The sequence below is a fragment of the Vulpes vulpes genome, chromosome 15, assembly GCF_048418805.1.
Source record: "Vulpes vulpes isolate BD-2025 chromosome 15, VulVul3, whole genome shotgun sequence".
In the NCBI taxonomy this organism is placed as follows: Eukaryota; Metazoa; Chordata; class Mammalia; order Carnivora; family Canidae; genus Vulpes; species Vulpes vulpes.
The window spans coordinates 78947789-78972157 of record NC_132794.1 but is presented as its reverse complement, the minus strand read 5'-3'; the positions used below and the strand labels follow the sequence as shown (position 1 = coordinate 78972157).

Here is a 24369-nt window from a genome sequence, read left to right as displayed (position 1 = left end):
TAGCTCCTGTTTGCTGCTTGATTTTGGACATTCTTTTCTCTGTAATGTGAGGATTTATTTTCTTTCTTTGACCTTGGTTATATATTTAAAGAATTTTCTCTTTGTGCTTATGTGTTTTGTTTTGTTTTGTTTTAGATTTTATTCATTTTTTTGTGAGAGACACAGAGAAAGAGGCAGAGACACAGGCAGAGGGAGAAGCAGGCTCCCTGTGGGAAGCCCCATGCGGGACTCAATCCCAGGAACTCAGGATTATGACCAAGCCAAAGGCAGAAGCTCAACCATTGAGCTACCCAGGTGCCCCTGTGCATATGTTTCTATAGGTGGAGGAAACCCTTCTGATCATTTCAGTCTCCCATTTTGCTGCTCCTTAATATAAGAAATAGAGGTTGAGGACAGAACCCTGGGGTCCAATGACAGATGAGGGACAGAAATAGGAAGTGAAATCCCACAAGGAGATGGGAGAAACAGTAGAAATAGAACAAGGAGAGGGCTGGCCTTTAGGAAACAGGGAGGACAGCTTTTAGTAAGGCTCTCTTATGTGATATGAGGCCAGCTTTTCCCAGGGATAGCATATTGTTCATCCTGCAGACTCAGAAGGCCTCTTTGGAAGGAAAACTCAGAGAAATATAAAAGAAATATAAAAGGAGGAGGATCAACTGAATTTATAAAGGGAACTCAAGGCACTGGTTCTACACCCCCCCCCCCCCCCCACTACCAAGGAGAACTGCTTAGGATTAATTGGGGAACTTTTGGTTGTTTTTGTGAACCTGAGAGGGACTCTTCTCTGCATTTTTAGCTAAATATGCCAAATTCCACCCCACAGGACCTCCGGAGACAACAAGGAGGGTGTTGCATTATTTTGTATGTTGGGGGCTGGTTTGCCTGTTTGGAATCCTATATTGTCTTCATCTTGTTATTCTAGGGCCACATGTATATACATGATGAATAAGAGCAAACCCACATTACTTGGATCCTGTTTCTTCCTAATCCCACCATTCCTCTTGGAATGTTCTTAGCCATTATCTTTTTGGATACTGCCTTTTCTGCATTCCAATTACAGAAATTCATACAACTTTAAGGTTCCTTTAGGCTCTGATTGGAAAGCATTTGGGCTTCTTTTTGGAGGAATCTCAGTTCTGGTTCTGTGGATCTTTGTGGCTGCATAGGAATGTATCTTGCAGCTTGGAATATATCTCTGGGCTGTGCAGAGTGAAGGAACTTGTGTACCATGTACCTGAGTCTTCAGTAAGAGACTTTTACATCATTTTCTAAGTTTTCAAACAAGGACAATCTATGTCATCTCATCACAACCCTGGAAGCGGGTAGTGCTGATGTCAACATCCCCATTTTACAGATGAAGAAATATGGCTAGAGAGGTGAAGTGACATCCCCAAAGTTAGAGATAGAACTGGATTTATACTTCAGGCATCCTACCTCTGAGCCTGGTGCTATTTCCTCCACTCCATTCTGTCTGTGCATGTTTGTGCAGGCTTAAGTGGAGACACCCATCTCTACACCCAGGTTTCTGCCAACCTGATCACAAACAGCCTGTGAACCTCTCTGCCCCTCACTCTTTCCCCATGCCACACACTAGGAGAGATTACACTCCTTCCTCCCTTTCTCTCCTGGCCCCTGTATCTTTCACACATCCACCACTGCTGCTGACAGACCTCAGACAATGCCAAAGGAATCGTTGACCCAGTTCACAGAATTCACAACAAAATCTATAGCATTTCTGGGTAGAAACAATGGCTAACACCATCTTTCTTGGCATTACTTTTTATTGAATACAGATTTACAGTCTTGAAATATTTTGAATATAGTGCTTTCAATTTACGGTTCTTTAGTCATACATATATTTCTTTAAAGCACAAAAAACTATAACTTAAAATTGAAAGGCTATAAATACACATGTATATATTGCCATAAATCTAGAATAATTTTATAAAAATAGAACTAAAATGTCAACTTTGTATATTTTGGCAACTTAGCAGTATTGTAAGGTGGCCACAAGCATTTTTATTATGCATCACTGCCCCAGTGTGACTCTCTTCAGATATCATTTCCATCTCTTTGGGGACACTTGGAACAGTATCTATTACCAGGATCCCCCAGAGGGATGCCCATGGCCATGGCTTAGCATTGCCTTTGCATAAAGACTCAGTGCATCCACCTGTTCTTGGAGGGGGAAGACCAGCTTCCAGATTCTTCCTCAGAAAGAGGAGGTGTTCCCTCCTGTCAAGTGTCCACAATCCTACACTTCTTGAAGCCCTCACAGTGTATGGTTGATATCTGAATATACAGAGTCAGTTTCCTTTCCCTATGCTCAGAGAATGATAGATGTGTTTGGTTCTTTCAAATCAGTGTAAAAAGTCTGAAACAAATTCATCCAAACAGTGCCCACTGGGGTAACATCTTCCTGACAGTGAACATGAATGCCCGCTTGCTTGCGCAAAGCCCCTTACACATGTGCTCTACAATCCTCACAGCCTTGAAAGTTTGGAACATTCTTGTCTCCATCTGATGACAGAGGGAATTGAGTCTCTGGGCATTTAAGTCTCTTGGTTAAGATCCATGGGGTTGCCTGACCCCCAAATCAGAGATCTCTCTGCCTGCCGTCAAATCCATGGAGGGAACCAGAAGAGAACTCAGATCTGTACTGTGGCCATTTGGTGAGAACAGACAAGTGGCTTTGGGTCGACTTACAGCAGGTGGACAGTAGTTCCCCAGATATTCCTAGGATTCTTGGGCTGCAACTTCCCACGGAGAGCAGGAAGGTGGATATCTGTGGAAGAACTATGGACCTACAGACAGTGCCAAAGTCTTCCAGTGCCTCCCTTCATCCAATAGGGATCCTCAATCTAAAACCAGGGCTCAAAAAATTGACTGCTTGGGGTTGTTTGTGTTTTCGAAGAGTTGAGCAAAGGTCATAATGCCAGCTGCCCCCATCTCAGCCCTGCCTTCAATACAGGTCAAAGTGCAGAAAGCTTGCTCAGTGGCCCAAAGGGACATGTGCAGGGTCCCTGGGCCAGAGTGCAGTGCTTAGAGTGCTGCAGAGCACAGTGAGAATGGGGCGAGGGGGCTTTTTCAGGAACCCCCTGTAGGTTGCACAGCAGAACTCAGTGTGGTGAGAGCCAAGCTCTGTACCTCCTCTGGACAGAGACAGACTTGCCTCCTCAGCTATTTGCAGTTTTGATTTTCTGGTTGCTTTCTGACTACCTTGACTTTTTAGATTTTCCATAAAAATATATTGCACTGGGGAGTGCCTCTCATATGTCCTGGATGATCACAGCCTCTCAGGACAAACTTAACTTTGGCTCTGTGCATGATCTGCCTCTCAAAGCTGACTCTGGACATAGTCATTCCCTCCTACTGGCCCTGCTCCCCTCCAGTGGTCTCTTCAAACTGCTCCATAACTGCACCCCACCGACCCACCCACTGCCAGGCCAGGGAGAGCCCTGCTCTGTGTTCCTCCATGTGAAATTTGGTTAGAATCCCTAGATAACATCCTCCACATAAAGGAGCCCAGCTGTCTGCAGGTGGATGCTTGGGCCACTGAGATCGTTTTCTGAAGTTAATGTCACAGTGTTTTTTTTTTTTAAAGCCTCCCTTAAGAATGAATAAGACAAAACAAATAAACAACAACAGAAAATCCCCAAAGCAACCCTCTCTCTTCTCCTCTAGAAATCAGATCACCTGTAAGGGTATTATTCCTGTGAAGGGGAGTAGTGAAGCAACCAGGAAAAATGTGAGTGCAGGATTCTTGGGGAAGCAGACTGCTCCTTCCTCGTCTCTGCTGCTTGGCAGGCACTGTGCTGTTTACTCATCCAGGACTCGCTGGTGGCCCCAGGGAAGCAGAGCAGCACTACTCCAGTGTAATGGTGGATGAGTCTTTCTCCCCTATCAGAATAGCAGGACAAGACTTTCCGAACTCAATGGAAGGCTGCCCCTGGGAGACGAAAGGAGAAATGCGTTCTGGGGCCTGGGTGACTATATTTTAAATTAACTCTGTGTGTGTGTGTGTGTGTGTGTGTGTGTATAGGGGATGGGGTGTTTACAGCACTATATGGCTCAGTGCAGGCCACCCTGAATGCCATGATTGCACTGCTTTGAATCTGAAAACAATACTCCCTACTCCTCCACAAGAGAAAAGAGGTAATGACCTGAGTTAGCCTCTTTCTTCATGATTCATGTAGGTACATTGAATGTAATAGGGTGACTCATTCTTTTTTTGGGCAAAACATCACCTGGACCCTCTAGGTCTTGCTAGAGAAGAAAACACCACCATTAAGCTTCTGAGGCTATGGAGGGAAGGTGGTGTAGACTTCCCCATCTCACCAAGGTTGCCTCAGAGCCAGGCTGGTCTATTTCCCAGTACACAGGCCAAAGGACAGTGTGACAAATAAGGATAGTCTCAATGTCTAATGAGGGACACTTTCTTCCCAAGACTCCTGCTTTGCGTGATGCCTCAGTGTGGTCTCTGTGTTGGGCCCTGAGGACAGGGGAGCTACCAAAAGCTAGGGAGAGGGTTGGGAGCAGGGGTTTGGTAGGGTCTAGCAGCTGAAGAATATTGGATTTGGGGAAATGAAACATCATGGCAGGAGTCAAGGTTGGTGCCCCTGGATGGGCCTCACAGCTTTTTCTTTTGTTGCCAGTGGCTTGCCCACTGTAGACTCTGGCAGACTGCAGAGGTCCCTCATTTCAATGAGGCTTTCTTCCACTGCTTTTGCAAACTTGGTAGAAGAGGTGTCTTTGCAGCCATGAAAACTGGAGATGCAGAAAAGGATGCTCTCTGGCTGGGGGTTGTAACAGGCACCGTACCCGTTGGGTACCACAGGACCATAGCAGCAAAACATCTCCATGGTTGTGGGCACCTGGAGGAGAGGACAGGTCAGAAGCTGCTGGTTCTGAAACATAACCTGTGAACTTGCTAGAATACAGGGCATTTTCAATGACCCTGAGGCCTCAATGGGATATTTACATCTCTATTTTCCACCTGGGCATTTGACTGAACCAAATGAACCAATTACTTCAGCATGGATGGTCATAGCCAGAGTCATAATAACAAACCCAACTAACTGCACAATATCATAAGAAGAGGGTCCATAAGCCATTCCCTGGTGGGAAATCTACTCTACATGTGGGGTTAGAATCTCCCAGAGTGACCTGTGCTGGGTCTCAGGCTGAGTCTCTCCTTCACCTGGGGGCTGTTGGAGGCATCAAGGCAATCAAGGTAATTTACTCAATGGCACCCTGGTGGCACCCAACGGTTGGATGGCTTCCCAGAGGGAGTAATTTATGAACAGAAGGAAATCTGGCCTGTCTTCTCTGTCGATTTTCCCCACATCCTTGATTACTGTCAGTATTGCCTGGCTGGTCTGATTTTCTCCCCACAGCCTCGCCATGCACAATTACCCAGCGTGGGCATTTCAGGGATTGCCATCAACTGGAGTTTTAGTTATTCACCTAATACATTTTGAATTCAGAGAGCTGAAATTTTGTAATCAGGATCACAAATCAGGGAAATATGTCTCGGATGGCATTCAAGCCATAAATGTGTTCATTTCCAGGTGGGAGAAAGAAAACAAACAAACACCAAACTACCATACCAGCTAATCTTATTAACGAGTCTTAGGGGGAAAAATAGAACACATTCTTGGGTGTTGCAGGGTGGAGCTTGTTTTTACACCAGGGCACTGTGTAGTCGGGCCTTCAGAACTGACACTGGCCATTTTAATGGGGCAGAACAAACCATTAGTCTTGCTAATAGAGTCACCTCTTTGTCAGATAAATTTGCCGTGCGATAGCTGAAGGCTGTAAAACCGTTCCAAAGCACTTTTTGCCCATGGATGGTTTCCTGAAGAATTTATATTGTGTGTCCTGTTCTCGTTTATTCGCTTCTGTGAGCTCACTGCTGTGATGTCAAAATCAAATCACTGAGTGGGCTTTTATCCTCAAACACAACTTATCAATCCTTCTCATTGCCCAGGTTCATCCTTTAGCAGATGAAGCTTTAGGGAGCTGATGTTCGAGGGTTCTTTCCTAAACTGCCTGCCCTTCTCTGGTGGATTTTATTCTGTCTTTGTCACAATGGTCCTCCCACAGGATGGGCCTGTAGCATCGTTTAGGAGACCTGCCGTTGGTGGTGCAGCCCTTCACAATAATGACCATGACCTGTTTGGAGGGTCCTGTCCATGCCAAGTACTGGGCTAGGCTTTCTACTCAAATTGTCACTTTAGTTGAGCCACGACTTCACTCTAGACCTGTTGGGCTTCTGAGCCTGTGGCCATCATGGTGGAACACCACCCAAGTAACAGAAAGATAGTACGATAGTTAGGACACCCGTTCCCAACCAGTCCACCTCTATTAAGGTGGCATCCATGATTACACCCATTTAAATGGTTGGGAAACCAGAACTCTGAGCATTTAGGTCACTTAGGTCATTTTACCAAAGGTCACGCAGCTTGTGAGAAGCAGAGCTGGGACTTGCCTGCCTCCAGCCAGTGGGCTGTAGTCACTGACTTATGCTAAATGGTCTTTTAGAAAGGCCACTGGTTGCACTAAGTGGCCCCTTGGGTGACAGCTGCAGTAGGGCTGTACCTGGCTGGTTGAGAGGATGAACCGGTTGCTCATCATGTATGTTTCATCTGTGAACATCTCAGGCAACTCCTTGCATGTGTCCCGGGCCAGCTCCCGCAGGGCCAGCAAGTGGTTGTCGATGGCCATCCCTGTTATGGCCTGGGTAGTTGGGGACAAAGGACAGGAAATGAGACAGAGGCTCCTGTGCCCTCTTCCCTTGCCCCCGCCCCTTCTCTAGTCCACAATGCTAATAGCTACTGCTAGGGCCACAGCTTGCACTTACCCAGTGCTTGCTGCAGATAATGTGTGTGAGTGGCCGCCCAGGACTGACCACTCTACTACTCAGACCTTTCCTATGTGCACAAGGCAAATCCAGAGCAGGCTGGGTTCTAAAATGAGCGTGCCTGAGTTAAAGGTCTATGAGTCTCAGTATCCCCTGCCTCTCAACCCCCGCACGGTCATTGCTGACCATACACTGAGTATGACCACTCACGTGGAAGGGGTGGGGTGGGCACCCCTACTTACTTGTTAGGTAGAGGAGAAGTCTGGGGAGGAAGATGAGTGTGGGCCCTGGTGAAGCAAGGAGAGGGCTGCTCAGGCTGTCCCTGGGCACTCTTACCACAACCAGCACTTAATCCTCCAGCAGGAGTCCAAAGAATGAGGGATAGAGAACATTAAGGTCTGTTCCTAAATCTTGGTTCCTATTTCATGGGCTCAAAATCAGTTCAACTAAACTGGATTTACAATGAAAGTAATCATTCTGAGACAGGAACTAGACATTTCAGCAGAGGCTCTGCTGATGTTTGCAAGGGGAAAGCTTATTGAATGAATAAAGATTTTTTTCTTTTTATCACAAGCTACTTGAACACTTATCAAAGGATAAGATAATAGCAGTGGAGACTCCAGAATGAATATGTGGGTGGAGCTCAGAGGTGGTGGTGTGGCTGGAAGTTGGGCAGTGGGGCCATGGTACTCATTTCATTTCTTTCCCACTTGAGGCTGCATGTGTACACACAAATTGGTTTTGCTTGGATTACATGTTTATTTGGGGCAGTTTTGGGAGCTGATGGAGATTTGACTACCTCTGGTCTACAGTCATAATCTCTGTTCCACATCAGGGTAATTGTAAATCTTGGGAGGTTCACAGTTATGTAAGGTGGCCACTTAAGCTGTTAAAGCCCCACTTAGGAGGAAACCTCCATCACGATGAACGTTCAAGTTTACAAGGCACGTTTTGGGATTTGACAGCTGTTCTTTTTCAGTGGAGAATGAATGCATAAAGATGATTCAGAGGCCTCAGTCTCTTCAGATGCACTTAATTATAGGCTGAAAAGCCATGTTATACAACCACAGCTCACTTTTAGACGTGCCCTGTTAGGACAGGGGGGACAAACTCGGAATCTGTCTACGAAGTGAGTAGACTTCTAATTTCTCTGGTGACCTCTGCTTAATTGCTGATTTGTGTAGATCTATAGAAGCAGCTGCTCTGTGCAGCAGCCATCTCCCCGCCTTCACCACCTGGAGCTCACTGTAGCAACTGGGGTTGATTTAACAGATTGTTTGGATTAAGGCCATGAGTAGTAATGAGTAAAATGATTCATCGTTCAGTCCTTCATTCATTCAGGGAATCTTACTTGAGCATCACACTATGTGCCCAATGCTTCTGGGTGCTGGGGGTGGAGGGTGTCATGAAGGAAAAGCATAAGGTGCTGTGAGAATCTGTGATGGAGTCTCTGAACCACACTTGCTTCTTCACTGGGATGTCCTTTTCCCACTACCACAACCAAATATAGCTGTCAGAGAGCTAAAGCTTTCCTTGCTTCTTTCCCCTGTCCCTTACTCCACACAGCCAACCAGGCACCAGACTCAGCACAAAGCATTTTTATAGCCCTGCCCCTTCCACCCCCATCTCTTTTATTTAGCTGTTCTCATCAACTTAAAATAGTTAATACAGCCGAACCCTAGGGCTTTACAAGATATTTTTCTAAATCTTTCATAAGCATTTAAATTATTACCAAAATTATATATTTATATAGTTTAAAGCCCCAAAGAAGCTAAAGAATTCTGTCAATTTGCCAGGTCTGATTTCTACTCCACAGAGGCAACCATTTTTAGCTATTTAATTTTCTTAGTTCTAAGTAACAGTCTTAGGCTGCCATCACTACATTTTCCAACTTTATCTATATCTTCTTGTTATAGAAGATGAAACTCTGGCTCTTTTATACTCTTGCTTCCCAAATATCCTTCCATTCTCCCATTCTCTCAATAGAGTTACATTTAACTCTTCATTGTTTGATTGGTCTTCAGTGTTGACATGATTATAATTATGCAAGTATTCACAGGGGAGTCTCATGGTGTATTATGATTAGATTTCCTTTCTTACTCATCTTTGTTTTTCCTTGGAATTGACAATTTTTAAATGATTAAATTATGATTTCCCCCACTTGCTTAGCTTTCTATGTATCTATAACTAATTGGTTCCTAAGCTGTCAGTCAGAAGTGTAAAATTTTTCTTAATACATTCAAATAAATCAGATAGCTTATCAATTTCATCCCACCTCTCACTTCTTGCTTCTCTATGGTCCCTATGTCTGCTGAACAAATGTCAACTTGGGATCTCCCTTAACTTTGATCCTCTTTCTCTCTTTCTTGTGTTGAACCTTCTGATTTTTGGAGCCCATGATTTCTTTTATATTTTAACTCTTACTTTAGGTCTATATCGTCCAATAGTTTTACAAGAAAGAAAGCTTAATAAGTAAAACTTTTGAGAACTTGTCTGTCTGAAACTTTCTTCTATCTTCAAAGCTGATTATAGTTTAGCTGGGTATAGAATATGCATTAAAAGTCACTTTGCCTCAGAGTTTGAAGACATTACTCCATTATCTTCCACCTTCCAGTGATGCTGCTGAGAAGTCCAGTTACACATTTATTTATTTATTTATTTATTTATTTATTTATTTAGTATATTTTTTATTGGAGTTCAATTAGCCAACATATAGCATAACACCCAGTGCTCATCCCATCAAGTCAGTTACACTGTTATTCCTGATCTTTGACCTTGATTTTTTTCTGAGAGATTTTAGGATCTTCTCTTTGACCTTTGTGTTGTGAAATTTCCTTGGTATGAATATTTTAATCTATTATGCAAGGTACATGGCAGAGTTCCTCGATGTCTTGAGACTCTCAATGAGACTCAAGCTCATGTCTTGCCAATTCTGAGAAATTTTCCTGAATTATTTTGTTGTTCCTCTCTACGCCCATTTTTTCTTCCTGGACATTTATTACTGGGGTTTTGATCCTCCGGTACTGAGCCTTTTTTCCTGTCCTGTATTTCATTTCTTTGTTTTGTTGATATTTTGGGAAGATTATTTCATCTTTATCTCCCAATGCCCCCATTGCATTTTTTTCTACTGTATTTCTCCCCAGTTATTTTTATTTCCTCCAGAAAGATTTTATTTTCATGTCCTTATTAATGAATGCAACAAGTTCATTATCCTTCAGAGGATCTCAGTTATAGTTTTTAAAAATGTTCTCCTGCTTCCTGCCTTGTTTTAATTTCCTTGAAGCTTCTCTTAAATTATTTTTATTTTTATTTTTTCTTAAATTATTTTTAAAAATTAAACAAAAATTTTAAAATTACACAGAAATGTTTGTACTGGTTTCCATGTTTTATATTAGCAGATCTCCTCAATGTCTGATGATTTATGGCTATTTGTTTATATCTCAGAATAAAGCATGAGAAGGATAATTAGAAGATACACGTGTAAGCCTGTGTTTGCCATCTGGTAGACTTTACTGGGAGGTGAGCCAGCCAGGCTGTTTCATTGGGCACCCCAGCTATCAGTGTCTGTGACTTTGTTCTCTTGGGCTGGTCAGTCTCACCACTGAGAAATCCTCTAACCTCAGGCTTGGGGAGAGGTGGTAATAAAAGTGCTTCCCGGTATACCTGGAGCTGAATATGTAGACTTTGATTAATCACCCTGTTTAGTTTGATTAACTTTCCCTGAGCTTGGGATCCCTGGGTGGTGCAGCGGTTTGGCGCCTGCCTTTGGCCCAGGGCGCGATCCTGAAGACCCGGGATCGAATCCCACATCGGGCTCCCGGTGCATGGAGCCTGCTTCTCCCTCCGCCTGTGTCTCTGCCTCTCTCTCTCTCTGTGACTATCATAAATAAATAAAAATTAAAAAAAACTATCTTATTAAAAACAAACAAACAAACAAAAACTTTCCCTGAGCTCAAGCTGGTGTTCCCAAATCTAGAGTCCTCTGTCTTCAACTTTTCCAGAGCTTCTAGCCTACCATTGAGAAAGGGGAAGGTAGTGGCCTGGCTGCATGGGGTAGTAGAAAGGAGCTGAGGTTCTAACTGCTTCTTAAATAGATCAACCAATCCTCTTCTTTTCAGCCCTGTATGCACTTGTATTTTTGGTGGGTACCTCCAATGACTGAGCCATTCTGAGGTTCTGCAGTACGATTCATTGGGCTCCTGGGTCTCCCTTACTATTTGCTTGGGTTTCAGCTTCCTCTGGTTTGCTAAGTCACTTGCCATCTCTTCTACTTTCCAACTCTAAAACTTTGCTGTTCCCTCTTTTCCCATTCTCTTTGCCTAGTGTATTCATGGCTTAAGAAAACCTCTTCGCTGATATTTTTGAGCATTTCAGAGGGAGTGACAGTAAACCCTTGTGTCCACTGTGTTTTTTTTTAATTTTTTAAAATTTTTATTTATTTATGATAGTCACACAGAGAGATTGAGGCAGAGACATAGGCAGAGGGAGAAGCAGGCTCCATGCACCGGGAGCCTGACGTGGGATTCGATCCCGGGTCTCCAGGATTGCACCCTGGGCCAAAGGCAGGCACCAAACCTCTGCGCCACCCAGGGATCCCTTTTTTTTTTTTTTTAATTTTTAATGTTCACTGTGTTTAAACAGAAGTTGGTGTCTTCCTCTTCAATCTCTTGCCCCTGCTCTATGTCAGTCCTTAGCTCTACCAAAATACTACATAGGTTCCTAATTAGTGTCACTGAGTGTTGACAGACCGTCCCTGCTCCAACTTTTCTTTCTTCTACCTGGTCACCAGAGTAAACCTTGTGACAGAAATATCCCATATCATAAACTCCTCTGCTCCTCTGTCCTTTGCAAGCTGCACACACTGAACTACTTGCTTTTCCTCCAATGTCTCTTATGCTTTCAAGATTCTTTGCCTTTGCACATACTGTTCCCTTCTGGGGCCATTCTTCTCTTCTATGTCCACCTGACAAGCACCTCTTCAACCTTCAAGTCTCATATCAAGTACCACTTCTTCTGGGAAGTCTTCCTGGATTTCCCAAGCAGAGGAACTAGCTTGCCCCTCTATGCTCTCTTCTACTTCCTGAGAGTTCTTTTCACATGGGATGAAATTTATCATTTAAGGGCTTTTCCTCCCAGTTATTCCCTAAGGACAGGATTTATGGACTTCACCTTTAATTCCTACAACCCAGTGTTTGTCTGGCATAAAGCAGGAAAGCCAAAAATACTCATTGAATACATGAGAGTGAGCTTGATTCTTCCCCAAACAGAACAAACACTTAACTCTTCAGATGAATTAGGAACCTGGTAACTGAATTGGAAAGAAGTCTACATTGGCTAGTTCTACAACCCAGATAATGCATTGTACTTATTTTCAAGTATATAGAGTGAAAATCAGTCAACTCCTTTTCTTTTCTTTCTTTTCTTTTCTTTTCTTTTCTTTTTTTCTTTCTTTTTTCTTTTCTTTTCTTTTCTTTTCTTTTCTTTTCTTTTCTTTTCTTTATTTTTAAAAGATTTTATTTATTTATTCATGAGACACAGAGAGAGGCAGAGACATAGGCAGAAGGAGAAGCAGGCTCCCCATAGAGAGCCTGATTTGGGACTCAATCCCAGGACCCCAGGATCATTCTGCTGAGCCACCCAGGTATCCCAGTCAACCCCTTTTCATAGGTTATGTGATCCTTCAATGGCTATATCAGAATGATTTTCAATTAATATACTGATCACCAGTCCAAGTAGTAGCTTATTCTCTGTTGTTTGTATGTAAATTATGGCTCTGCCATGTTAGAAAACAAACTATTTCCCTAAACAAAACATTTCCTTTAAAATTTTGATTTTGGGTTGCCTCAGTGGCTCAGTGGGTTAGGCGTCTAACTCTTGATTTCAGCTTAGGTCATGATCTCAGAGTTGTGAGGCTGAGCCCTGTGCCGGGCTCTATGCTGGGCATGGAGCCTGCATAAGATTCTCTCTCTCTCCCTCTTCTTCTACCCCTCCTCCTCTGCTCTCTCTCTCTCTAAAAAGAAACAAAAGTAAAAATAAATAAAATTTTGATTTCACTATTAATCTTGAGCAAAGAATTTTTATTCATAAGCAATATAAATTAAAAAAATAAGAAAGCGAAACAAGCCCTAGGTGGCAATAAATACTGCCTCACCTGCAATGATGAAAGGTGTACAAACCACTACAGTTTGCCAGGCTTGGCCACCATCCCTCACATTTGACTTCTCCTGTTGTATAAACTGTAAAGTGCTATACATATATGGTGCTATTATTATCATTATTGTCTTTTCAAAGACCATTCATTGTATTCTTTTTTTTTAAGATTTTATTTATTTATTCATAGAGACAGAGAGAGAGAGAGGCAGAGACACAGGCAGAGGGAGAAGCAGGCACCATACAGAGAGCCTGACGTGGGACTTGATCCCGGGTCTCCAGGATCACACCCTCGGCCGCAGGCGGCGCTAAACCGCTGCGCCACCGGGGCTGCCCCCATTCATTGTATTCTTATAAAATCCATGTAAAAATGAGTGCTGTGTTACCCAGTTTCTAAAAATAAGAAAAAGACTCTGAGACACATGGCTTTGGCTAAGTTGCTGATTAGTTGGTGGCCCAGCTCCCACCCAGGTCCTGTGCCATGGCCCTATGCCTGCAGATCCAGCTTTGGGCTCAGCCTACAGTCATGAGCTCCCCCAAGAAGAGGCACTGCATCACTCACCATGACTGTGTACTCAGTCTGGGCTCGGATGGCATCCTTTAGGAGCTGCAGCTTCTCTGAATCCTATCAACAGGCCAGAGATAAGGCTTTAAGGAGCTACTCAGTGACAAACAAGCTATAGGAACTGGCTGTCACGGAGTCCAGCTGACAGGCAGCCCACCGCTGCCTTGCTGGCCTCCTAGAGACTCCTCAGGCGGAGCAGGACTTACGGGCACAGCAGCTTTGTGGTCAGTAATGGCTTTCACAAAACTCAGTGCCTCTGGAGTCGCCGATCGAATGTTGTCCACACGGCCCTCCTGGAATCGGCGGATGGACGCACTCTCATAGGTGGGCACGAGTCTCCTGTGGAGCCTGCATAAGATGAAAGATGAATGGCAAATGGTGTTGCAGTCTCAGGAAACCATAAACGCTGAAAGAAAAATAGCCTCTGCAGGCTTTATTTTTACAGTTCTGACTCTACTTGGCATAGTATTTCATTTTAATGTTAATAGAATTCTAGAGGAGATTTCCTAAAGATGAGTGTCAGGGAGTCAGTAATATGAAGAGCTATGTATGCTTTCATATACTCCTGACACTGTGTGGATATAAAATAAATAAGTGACTGGCAACTTTTCAAAAAATCCCAGTCTGGTGGGAAACCTAGAATTTTCTTTGAGACCTGATGAGTGTTTGATTGAAAGCACAGAATGGAATACTTGTGTAATTAATCATTCATACCCTTGAGGGAATCTTGTTTTATTTAGAATAATTCAAGCATGACCTGTGGATTGAGGCAGGGAGGGGGCTTTAGTGATCATGAGTGGAGAATGCTGCATAGACCAGCCTGTCCCGGGGCAGCTGAGCTTCCAACAGACCCATGGGTGCCATGGCTGTGCCTCTTCTCCCCGTTGTCTGTGACAGGCTCCCCACACCAGCTAGGGAGAGTCTGTTGCTTAGGTATGTGAACCAAGTGAGCACTCCAAGGCTTGCACACCTGCCTGGCACACATCTTTCTTATCAGTCAGTAAAGTCTTTGGTGTTAGTGGTGGGCAGGAGAAAGACACAGAATCACAGAGGGGTAAGTGACAGCGTAACATCACACACAAGTCATGGTCCTGCATGCTGGCCTCATTGGGGCATGTATCTCCCATGTTGGGTCAGCTCTAGGAGGAGGAGGGCCAAGTGTGGTTCAGCACAGTGCTTGGCATTGTATCTTGGTGAGAACGTGAATAACTTTCTGTACACTTCTGTCTCTTCCTCCTCCAGGAAGGACTCTGGCAAGGAGCTCACTTCCTGTATCTCTATGGCCCCTGGAGGCAAATGCCATGCTGAGCACAAAAGTAGAGGAAATCATTGGCCAGTCACTGATCAACCTCAATTTAGGCAGCTTTCAGGTTTCTGCTGAATCTAGGGGCAGATTAAAAAAAAAATTTTTTTTTTTGTTATGGCTTGGACTCTGAAGAATGTTCTTTAATGAAAACAGATCCTATTTTGGCTGTTGGCTGAGCCCAGGAGCCTCTGGCCATGTCGACTGTTGGCCAAGTCAAGTGCCACAGAGATCACTTGAGGGTGGAGGAGGCGGTGCTCTGAGTCAGGTCCACTAGCCCCTCCTATCTCTGGAACTGAAATGCTCTCTGAAGGAACAGGTTCCAGCAGGACCTGGACCTCATGGCCCATCTCAGCCACATGCCAGTATGAGAATGGAGACCATGGTTCTAGACACCAGGTGCTGCCACAGCTCAATGTCAGTGGGATCACTGTGTCTCCACCACAAGAACAGATCAGGTGGAGTGACATCAATCTTCTCCAAAGAGTCTCAGTGCTCAGAGTGGCCGAGGCCACTTCCTTTCCCTGTGAGTTATGACCCCTCTGGAGGACACTGGGATCTGGAATGCTGTGCCCACATGGGTGCTATCTGCTCACTAGTGAGACCTCCTTGCCCTGGCCTTATTGCAAGGTCACTCTATGCTCCCTCTGCCCCCATATATTGCAAAATAAAAATAGGTCCTGGTGGGGTCCTGTGCCAGTGTATGAGCTGTTGCTTTGGGAACAGTGGAATCAACAGGATCAGCCTTGTCTTGAGGATGATCTACTTTACATTTTAGTTTAAGTCTCCTATAAAAGACCATTTGGCCTTCCTGCCTTGTCTTCAATCTCTACTTTTTTCTCTCCCCCAACACATAGCTACCACTAAAGAGATTTTTCTAAATCACAGACCGGACTGTGTCACCCCCAGATAATACTCTTGTAGTGTCTTCTCAGGTCTGTGACTCAGTCCCTGATGCCTACTCTATGCCTGGTGTGTGAGATACCCAGAGGGTCGGGTTTGGAAGAAATGGTCTAGAAAACAAAATTGACAAATCAATGAACAAGGTAGCTCACATGAACAACAACTGCCATGAAAGAAAAAGAGAACACAATGTGACAGGCCAGAAAGCTGGGTGGTGAGGGGGTCTGAGGTGGCTGCTTTAGGTAAATGGGTCAGGGAAGGCCTCTGAGGGCTGACACCCTCTGGGCAGAGACCTGAGGGATGGGAGGAGCTGGCATGTGAAGAGTGGTGGTGGCAGCAGGTGGGTGGGTGCACCAAGGCATAACCAGAGTAAAGGGCTGGAGGCAGGAGAGAGCTTGGGAGGAGGGCCCAGCAGAGACTAGTTCACAGGGAGCCTTTCTAAACCTGGACTTTGTTCTACACATGGTGGGAAGCCACTGGGAAGGTTCAAAGTGGTAAGTGATAGAATCTGATTTGCATATTTCAAAGGCTATGATTCATGAAGCTGGGCATGGGAAGCAGAGCTCCCTGGGGGAACATGCTGCAGCTAAGCAAGCATGAGTTGATTAGGAAGAGGGCCAGTAGCCATGGAGCTGGAAGATTGAGGGTGGGTCTGAGAGACATCTGGAGGAAGAACATGGGGGTGGCATGGGTGAGAGAGGAGAGACAGGGATGAATCAAGGATGAGTTCACATTCTTTGACTTGACCCACAGGGGGATGGTGGTTCCATGTGCTTATCAAGAAACAGGGCACAGATACAGGGGCCAACGTGGGCTGGGTGAGGACAGGAGCAGGAGCAGTCTCCATTGCCCACCTTATTAGCTCAGTGTTCCGGCTTTTTGAGCTCTGTGCACATGGGCCTTTGCTTGGGCAATTTCCTGACTGTGAGTCCTTCCTTCTCTTTTCTGGGATTGAATTCACACTTTGAATCCCAGTTCAGGTGGCACCTCTTTCCATGCAGCCTGCCCTGGTTGTCCCATCTTCTAAGCTCACAGAAAGTCATTCCTCCCTCCAGGATGCTTCTAGTCTCTAGAGTCTAGAGCAGTTTGTCAGGCAGCCCACCTGAGCAGAGTCATTCTGCTGGCAGGCTTTGCTCACCTGTAGAAGGCCAGCTGGAGGGCCACCTGGATGAAGGCATCAGGACTGCATTTCTGCTTCTTAATGAATGTTTTCCCGAAGATATCAAACTTGTAAACAGTGAAGTCGAGATTCTTTACTATTCTGTGGAAGAAACAGAAGAGATGCTACTACATGCAAAATAGAATGCACACACTGCAAAGTCTAACCAAGTTGCTCAAGCTTGATCTATGACTCTCGAGGACACGGTCCTTGCCCACCAGGAACATAGCAGGTGTCAGAGACAGGCCTTGACATACGGAAGTGGCAGATGGCATGCCAGATCAGGGTTCCTCTGAGCTGAAGAGGAGGCTTGGTCGGGCAGGGCAGTGGCCCTGCTTCTGGGGGTGGGGGGGGGGGTGGCTGGGGGCAGGGAGGGGCCTGGGGGCACTGGGGCCTGGGAGACATTTGCATGGGCAGGGAGAACACTGCCCACAAACAAAATCCTAGAAGCCTGTTGCCCACAGAAGTGGGCCTGAAAGAGGCCATGCATCTGTTTAGGAAGGTGTTTGTCTCACATCCTGATTCTTTTGGCATCCTGTCCATTCTGCAGACCTGACACACCACCTTTGCCCAAGGAAAAGCCCATTTCTCAGATAAGCCTTATCTCTTCACAAGAGTCCTCCCTGTTGTTCTATGAGAAGAAACGCCTGGAGCCTCCCTGGTGGTCAAGGTCACCACTGCAAGGGCTGCTCATCTGGGCTTTGCTGGTAACTGTGAACCCATTTTACCTGGAAACTACTGCTGAGCTTCCCAGGTCTTTACTGCCCATGAGTCACTGTCAGAATAATAGGTCGATTCCCTGAGTCTCCACTGAGACCCCTGAGCACTGATCTCCCCCTACCAATATTGACCGGTCTCTCCCCCATGATGAGGCTGGGCTCTGGGCTGACTGTCCACTGGGGCAACATTTGGCAGGGTCCACACTATCTGTCCACTGGTTGTATGTGAATGCAGAGCCCTGGGTAGGCAACCCCAACCCTCCACTCACATACTTCCTCAGGACTCAGATGCTCTCCTTGAGTTATTCCCCCTGCTTCATGGGAGCTGAGCTTTCAGGGGGCCGTGCCAGGTTCTGGGGACCCAGGGAGATTCATCCTTCAGTCCCCAGCCTGCTAGCCGACTGTCCCTGGACAGGCTGAGCTCATGGTCACACAGACACCTGGAAACCTCTTGCTCAGACTGTGCACTCAGGGCCTTCAGGCAGCTCCTCCTGCTTTCCCACTTTCAGGCTTCTCCTGGCTCCCCAGCTCTGGAAAGAGAACCTTAGGGGCCCACTCAGATCTCTGAAAGAGGAGTGGGCACCTTTCTCCATCCCGGGCTGGCCCGCCCACCAACCCACTCTCCTAGAGGGCTGCTCATCCCAAGAATAGCCCTGTAAGGTTGGATATTAGCACGATTTGTAGATGAACAGTCAAGGCCTCTCCAACTTTCCTGCCACAGCCAGCCAGCCCCCACAGCAGCTTGCAGCGGACTTGTCCTCCCTGCCCTCCGAGCCTGACCATGATCACTCCCGCTCACCCGTGCTCTTCCCACAGTCTCCTCACTGGCTCCCTGAAGCCCCCGCAGGGGCTCTTCCCCATAACGCAAGACCAGCACAGCTCTTCACAACGTGGCCTCAACTTCCCTTTAGTGCCTCTGTTCTGGCCATTCTCTCACTTGCTGGTTTCAAAAACAGCCTGGATCCTCTATGAACCTGGACAAGCTTGAACAAGTTGCCTTTCTGCCTCTTCTCCAGCTGTCCGCACCGTGAACTATCATCCCTCAAAGCCCATTACTGCCAAGCCTTCCCACAGTGTCCTGGTGGAATTCCACTCCTGTGTCCTCGTGGGCTCAGGCCTGTATGCCTTTCTCTCTGGTTTGGGCACTTACTGTGTCACACATGTTTTAGTTTGGGGGACTGCAGTGTGGAGGGCAGGCTCCGTGGCATATTCGTTTCTGTGTCCTCAGCCTTTCTATTATAGTCCTGGCACACTCACATGTTTGATGAATGAATGAATGAATGAATGAATGAATGAATGAATGCTGTTCACTGACTGAATGAGGGAATGAACAACCAAGGGCCAGATCTAATCTAGTTGCCAGCCTGCAGCTGCCACTGTGCCCCTGCGGGTCCCCTTCTCCTGCGCGGGGGTCCCGTTAGGGCCTGAACTGCCTCTCAGCCCTCGGGGAGAAAGGCCCCCTTGTCTAGTTGCGGTATAAGTTCAAGCAAATTGAAATAGCTTGGATTCAAATGACCTATTCAAACCAGTTGTTTATTACTCCCCCCGAAAGCAAGGGAATGATTTCCTCACCTTGATTCTGCTCAGGCAGGTGAAACCCATAAAAAAATAGCTCCATGTTTGCATTTTATGGAAATGATGGAGACCTCTGCAATGTTATTTCCCCAAGAGTTAAACTCCCCTTTAGTTTGACTAACATTTCCATGAGGGGGCAGGCGAGGGGAGGCAGAAGAGCTGGGTCTTGGGAAGCTTCCAGGGTGCCTCATCATCCCCAGTGGAGGGGCCTGGGGTGGGGGTGGACATGGGGTGACCCCAGAGCATCACCCTCAAAGAGACTTGCACTTTCTACCGTTGAAGTTTTTCCGCCGAGGAGGCTAAGAGGCCTTGAATTTCTGGGGAGCATTTCCAACGCAGCCTCCTGGGGGCCGGGAGCTCACTGACAGAGTCGGCTCGGACCAGCTTCTTGCCGCTCTTCACCCTGCTGGCACAAAGAGGCGACCACCTGAAGCCCGGACCTGGGGGCTGCAGGCAGCAGTTCCTGCCCTCTGCAGTCCTCCTTGCTGGTGGAGCCTCAGTGAGCTGCCCCCTGGATCGGCTGCACAGATAAATAGACTGACGCTTGGTCAGAGATGCCACCCAAAGAAGCACATGGCACAGCCAGGATTCCGGCCAGTTCCACCTGACTCCAGAGCCTGGTGTTTACTTTCACGTTTCCTGCTCCACCACATTCTACAACTGACACTTAGGAAACAGTTGGAGAAAAATTGAAGAAGCAAACTGTGTTGTTTTGTCTATGAGGGCTGGTATGGGCTTTTAGGGATTCTAAAGAGTTCCTAAAGCATGGAAGAGATTTAGAACTTAGATTCAGGGAGAAGATTCTGGACAGGAGGGAATGAGCAAAACACAAATTGTTGGAAGGAACCCAGTGTGTTTAAGGGATAAGAAGCACTCAGGCCAGCCAGCTTGGAAGCTAGGGAGGAAGGTCCAGCCCAAGGAGATGGAGGAGGTGCAGCTCAGAGACCTCCCCTCCTTTGTGCTGGATCAACAGTCGGCCCATCTCTGACTCAGAACAAGTGCTAGGTATGGATCTGGGCTTCGCTGGGACAAAGCAGACGTTCCTTTCTGGCTGAGAATTCTTGGCCACGCTTCCCCTCACTGCCTTCACTGTGGTCCTGTCTGCCCCTTCTGTCTGTGGCAGATAAAAGTATAATGTCAAATTGGTTTTCAAATCCATCTTTTGCTAAGACACTTTCCAGACTAATGCAGCCCCCCGGTGGCCACCCACATTTTTCTTGGTCAGCTTGGAGGCCCCTTGGCAGTCTGGTTTTGCCTCCCATGGCTGCTGCTGAGGGGCCCTGCCCCCAGACTCACATGTGCTTCAGCAGATGCTCTGTGCACTGTACCAGGACGATGCCGTCAAACGGGGAGTGTTCGCACACTACGCCACAAGTGCCATCTCGTCCCACCACAAACTGCAACAAGGAAGAAAGAGGTGAGTGGATCTCAGGTAGATTCTGCATTTCAGACTAGCCCCTTGGTTCCAGGCCAGGTCTTCCAGGCCTCTAAGGGGGATCTCTCCTCCAAGGATACCAAAGCATGTTATCTCTGGAAAAGAATGCTATATGAAATTGCCATGACCTGAGAATATGGGGGCCTCAAGATAGCTCTATGATGTCATCGCCTTCCCAGACATGATCTGGGCAGTGAGGCCAGAGGCCAAAGTTCTGTGGCTAAAGGAGCCCAGTGACTCCTAAGAGCTCACACTGAAGCTGTGCACACTTTCCTTAGCTCATGGGCAAGTTCCTTTGGCTTAAGTACTGTTTCCCCCTCATGGTGTGTAACAGGGCCACAATCCTACACAGCCTTGTGTGATCATGTGTCTAAATGGAACCTGTACATTTAGCCACCATTGATTTTATTCCCAGGATCTAGACCAGGGTCTACCTGGTAGTAGGTGCTCAGTAACTTGGTTGAATGAGTGAATGAGAGGTAATGATCTAAGTTGGATGGTGTGCAGATTCCTAGGGAGAAATGAACTGTCATTTGAAGGGAGTGAAGGAAAGGTGTTCTGAGGATGCTCCACTAACTGCTGCCTGGGTTTCCCTTCAGGGACCTGGACTCCAGGTCTGCCACACACCCCGGCAGCTGGGAAATCTTCAACAAGACATCTCAGCTCTCTGGCTTCAGTGTGTTCCCATTGAAAATGGATCCAATAAAACCCAGTTCACAGGATTGATAGGAGGATTGGAGAGAAGGTATAGGAAAGGTCCACAGCCTTTGTACTTAGCTAACTTCAAAAAGGGACATACTCAGCACATACAGAAATGCTGGGAAAAAATAATGAGAATGTGAGATTTGATTATTAATGTATGACCTGGATAAGGTGAGGCTGCCCATAGTTCAGCTCAGCACAGCGTCACATGCAAGAGAGTCTAGTCCACCATCCGCAAACAATCCAGCAAACAAACAAGCTATTGGCATTCTTACTGATGCTCTTCTAGGGCACTGGCACAGTCAAACACATGTGAGCTGACTCCCCTGATGTCTTCTCCCGTCCCTCATGTGCCAGTGTATATAGTGTGCCCGAATCTTTACTTCTAATCTTTAAACGACCTCCCCACATGGTCTTTCTCAAGGCTGATCCTTGGAGGTTCTTTTCTCTTTCTCCCCAATGTCCTCTGCTTCTCCATCCTGAGACTAGCTCCTGATCTTTTCAATTCAGGTCCATGGAGCCTGTTTGGCTTTCCCAGCTCATCTGATCATCTGTCCTGCCTCTGAAAAGAGCCCAGGGGTGGGCACCCATGTGAGGTAGGAGGGGAAGACTGTGCCCACTCATGCACTAGTGCTTTTCTGTTCTTGCCACTGAAACAAAAGGGGGGAAAAGAAAACCACTACCCTGGCTTGCTATGTTTCTGGTTCTGTACTTCCATTATATCATTTCATTCCCATAGCTGCTCCATGAAAGATAACAAGCCATTAGCACCACTGTGGAGGCTAAAATAGCCAGCACAGCAGCAAGAGAACTCATCAGAAATAGTAGAATATGCAAACCAATAAAAGGCATATAGGGGCCAGAGAAAGAGAAAAATGAAATATTGCTTATTGGTGGGAGAGATACTAGCCCAAAGCATAGCGATCGTTGGCTATTTAATGTGGTCATTGTGAAAGTGGGGTGGCTTTAAAAATAAACAAGGTTCAATTCAGGATTGACACAGGGGAGAAAAAAGGTTGGAGGAACAGGAAAAAATGGACCCAACCTCGACCTCACCTGCACCAGCTGGAGTATTTTTCTCCAGGTCAAACTGAGTGTCATGTTTCTGAATTGATGTCATGAGAATGAAAAATATATGACTTGCTTTATTTCATTTTATGACTTCCCTTGTATGGAGATACTGAACTGTCCTACTTCTCAGGGATGGAATGTAGTGTGTTGAAATGGCCAGCAGGTAGGAGCGATGGAGATTCAGAAAAGCTGGCCTCTCTGGGCATCAGACATGATTCTTGCTGAATGCGTTGAGGAAGTGTTGAGCGGGCCCCCAGGATACCCCCACCTTACAGTGTGTGCTGGGAGATGGGGAATGAGCCCCAGCTCTGACCCAGAGGTCCACAAGCCTGGCCCAGGCTACAGAAAGGTTGGGAGTTTGAGTTGGGTTTGGTCACTTGCTCCTGAGAAGAGTTCCGGCCAGTCCAGAGGCTGATACCAGTGGCACATTTCCAGTGCCTTCAGCTCCCTTGGCCCCAGATGCAGCATAGGCCAGGGAGTGAGCATCTGCTGACTCAGGCCCCTGGCCAAGCCACTGGGGAAGCTTACCTGTAGGGATTTGTCATACCAGCGGTTTGCCCCATTCTTGCTGCATCCTCCACCATGAAGGAGCTGGAGCGCCCTGTTGGTGTCGCTGAGATCCACACCTCCCGGGGCGTCCAGGCACACGAGGCAGATGCAGCGTTCAATCATATCCAGGGCGTCCCGGTTGGTGGAGTCTGCAGGCCAGGCAAACAAGGCCTTAGCACCTACCCTCCAAACCAGGTCTGAGGTCCCCTCCACAGAATGCCACACAGCACAGGCAGGCACACACATGGACACCCAGCCCTTGAGTCAGTCCTGACCTGACTTCTCTCCCAAATCCAGTGGGTGGGCCATGAAATCAGACAGACTGTCCTGAACTTCTGCATTAATCCCAGCAGCCAGCTTACTGTCATGGTCTCTGCAAGAGTCCCACTCACTCTTTAGCTGTGGCCAGATCTTCCCCAGATGGATGGTCGCTGGACCTGCCTTCCAGGATGAAGGGACTCATGCAGGGCCTTCTGCATGGACATTAGACCCTCAGGCCAGCCTTTGTCAGGGGAGGAGCTCCAATTCCTCCATCCAACAGTACTGCTCCCTGATACCCCCCACCCCTGCCACTGCAGCATTTGAGAGCTGCATCTGGGTCCTGAACTAAAATTTTTAAATATTAGGTGCTGAAATTTAAAAATCAGTCCTCTTCACATGAAAAGCTGAAGTAAAGGAGTCAAAGTCTTGCTCTCCCAGCCTCCTGCCACCTCAGCAACTATTTCAATGCAGAATGCAGATGGAAGGGCCAGGCTGCCCCAAAGCCATATCCACATGAGCCCATTTGGGTCATTTCAGGCATGTGGAACTCCTCAGGACAAATAGGCTAGGAGCCACTGAATTGTGCCAGAGATGTGCCACCAAGGCAGCTTGATTTCTCCATGGGGGACAATTGGGTACAGGGTTCCTCCCTGAAGAGAGCTGGGCCAGCCAGATGGGCTGCCCCTGGGCAGCCTCCTCCACCTCCATCACCTCCTCTACTCAGACTTTAGGGCTGGATGCTGTTACAGGATGAGGTGCAGGGTTACCTCTCCCTGCCAAGTCTCAGAGCATCCTATGCATGGAAGATGGGGTGCAAAGTATTTGGAGGCAAGGGCGCACTGTGGGGAAGAGACTGCTAGCTGCATATGGCAATACCCATTCTCCCTTGAGTCATGGAGTGCCCAGTTTTAGCTTGGCACAGGGGAACCAGAACTAAAGCTGCATTGCCCAGCCTCCCTTAGGGGGAAGCCACACATAGAAATTCTGCTAACAAAATTTAGAAACACTATATGACAGCTTCCAAGAGACTTACTTAAAAATAACTAGCATGTCTTCTTTGCCCTTCCCACTTTCCTCTATCCATTGCTGGGACACTGGTGTGATGGCTGGACCTC

General features: G+C 46.8%; 1 protein-coding gene across 1 annotated transcript in view; it reads right to left on the bottom strand.

Annotated features, from left to right (window-relative positions):
- Positions 1 to 1763: 1763 nt before the first annotated feature.
- Positions 1764 to 24369, bottom strand: part of CHAT (choline O-acetyltransferase) — a 52785-nt gene continuing 30179 nt past the window's right edge. The window contains exons 8-15 of the mRNA XM_072739291.1: positions 22973 to 23142; positions 20533 to 20633; positions 19511 to 19639; positions 16922 to 17044; positions 13784 to 13925; positions 13575 to 13637; positions 6601 to 6738; positions 1764 to 4874 (exon numbers count right to left, since the gene is read on the bottom strand). Coding sequence (XP_072595392.1) covers positions 4605 to 4874; positions 6601 to 6738; positions 13575 to 13637; positions 13784 to 13925; positions 16922 to 17044; positions 19511 to 19639; positions 20533 to 20633; positions 22973 to 23142 — 1136 coding nt within the window. The 3' untranslated portion in view covers positions 1764 to 4604. The remainder of the gene's footprint in view (positions 4875 to 6600; positions 6739 to 13574; positions 13638 to 13783; positions 13926 to 16921; positions 17045 to 19510; positions 19640 to 20532; positions 20634 to 22972; positions 23143 to 24369) is intronic.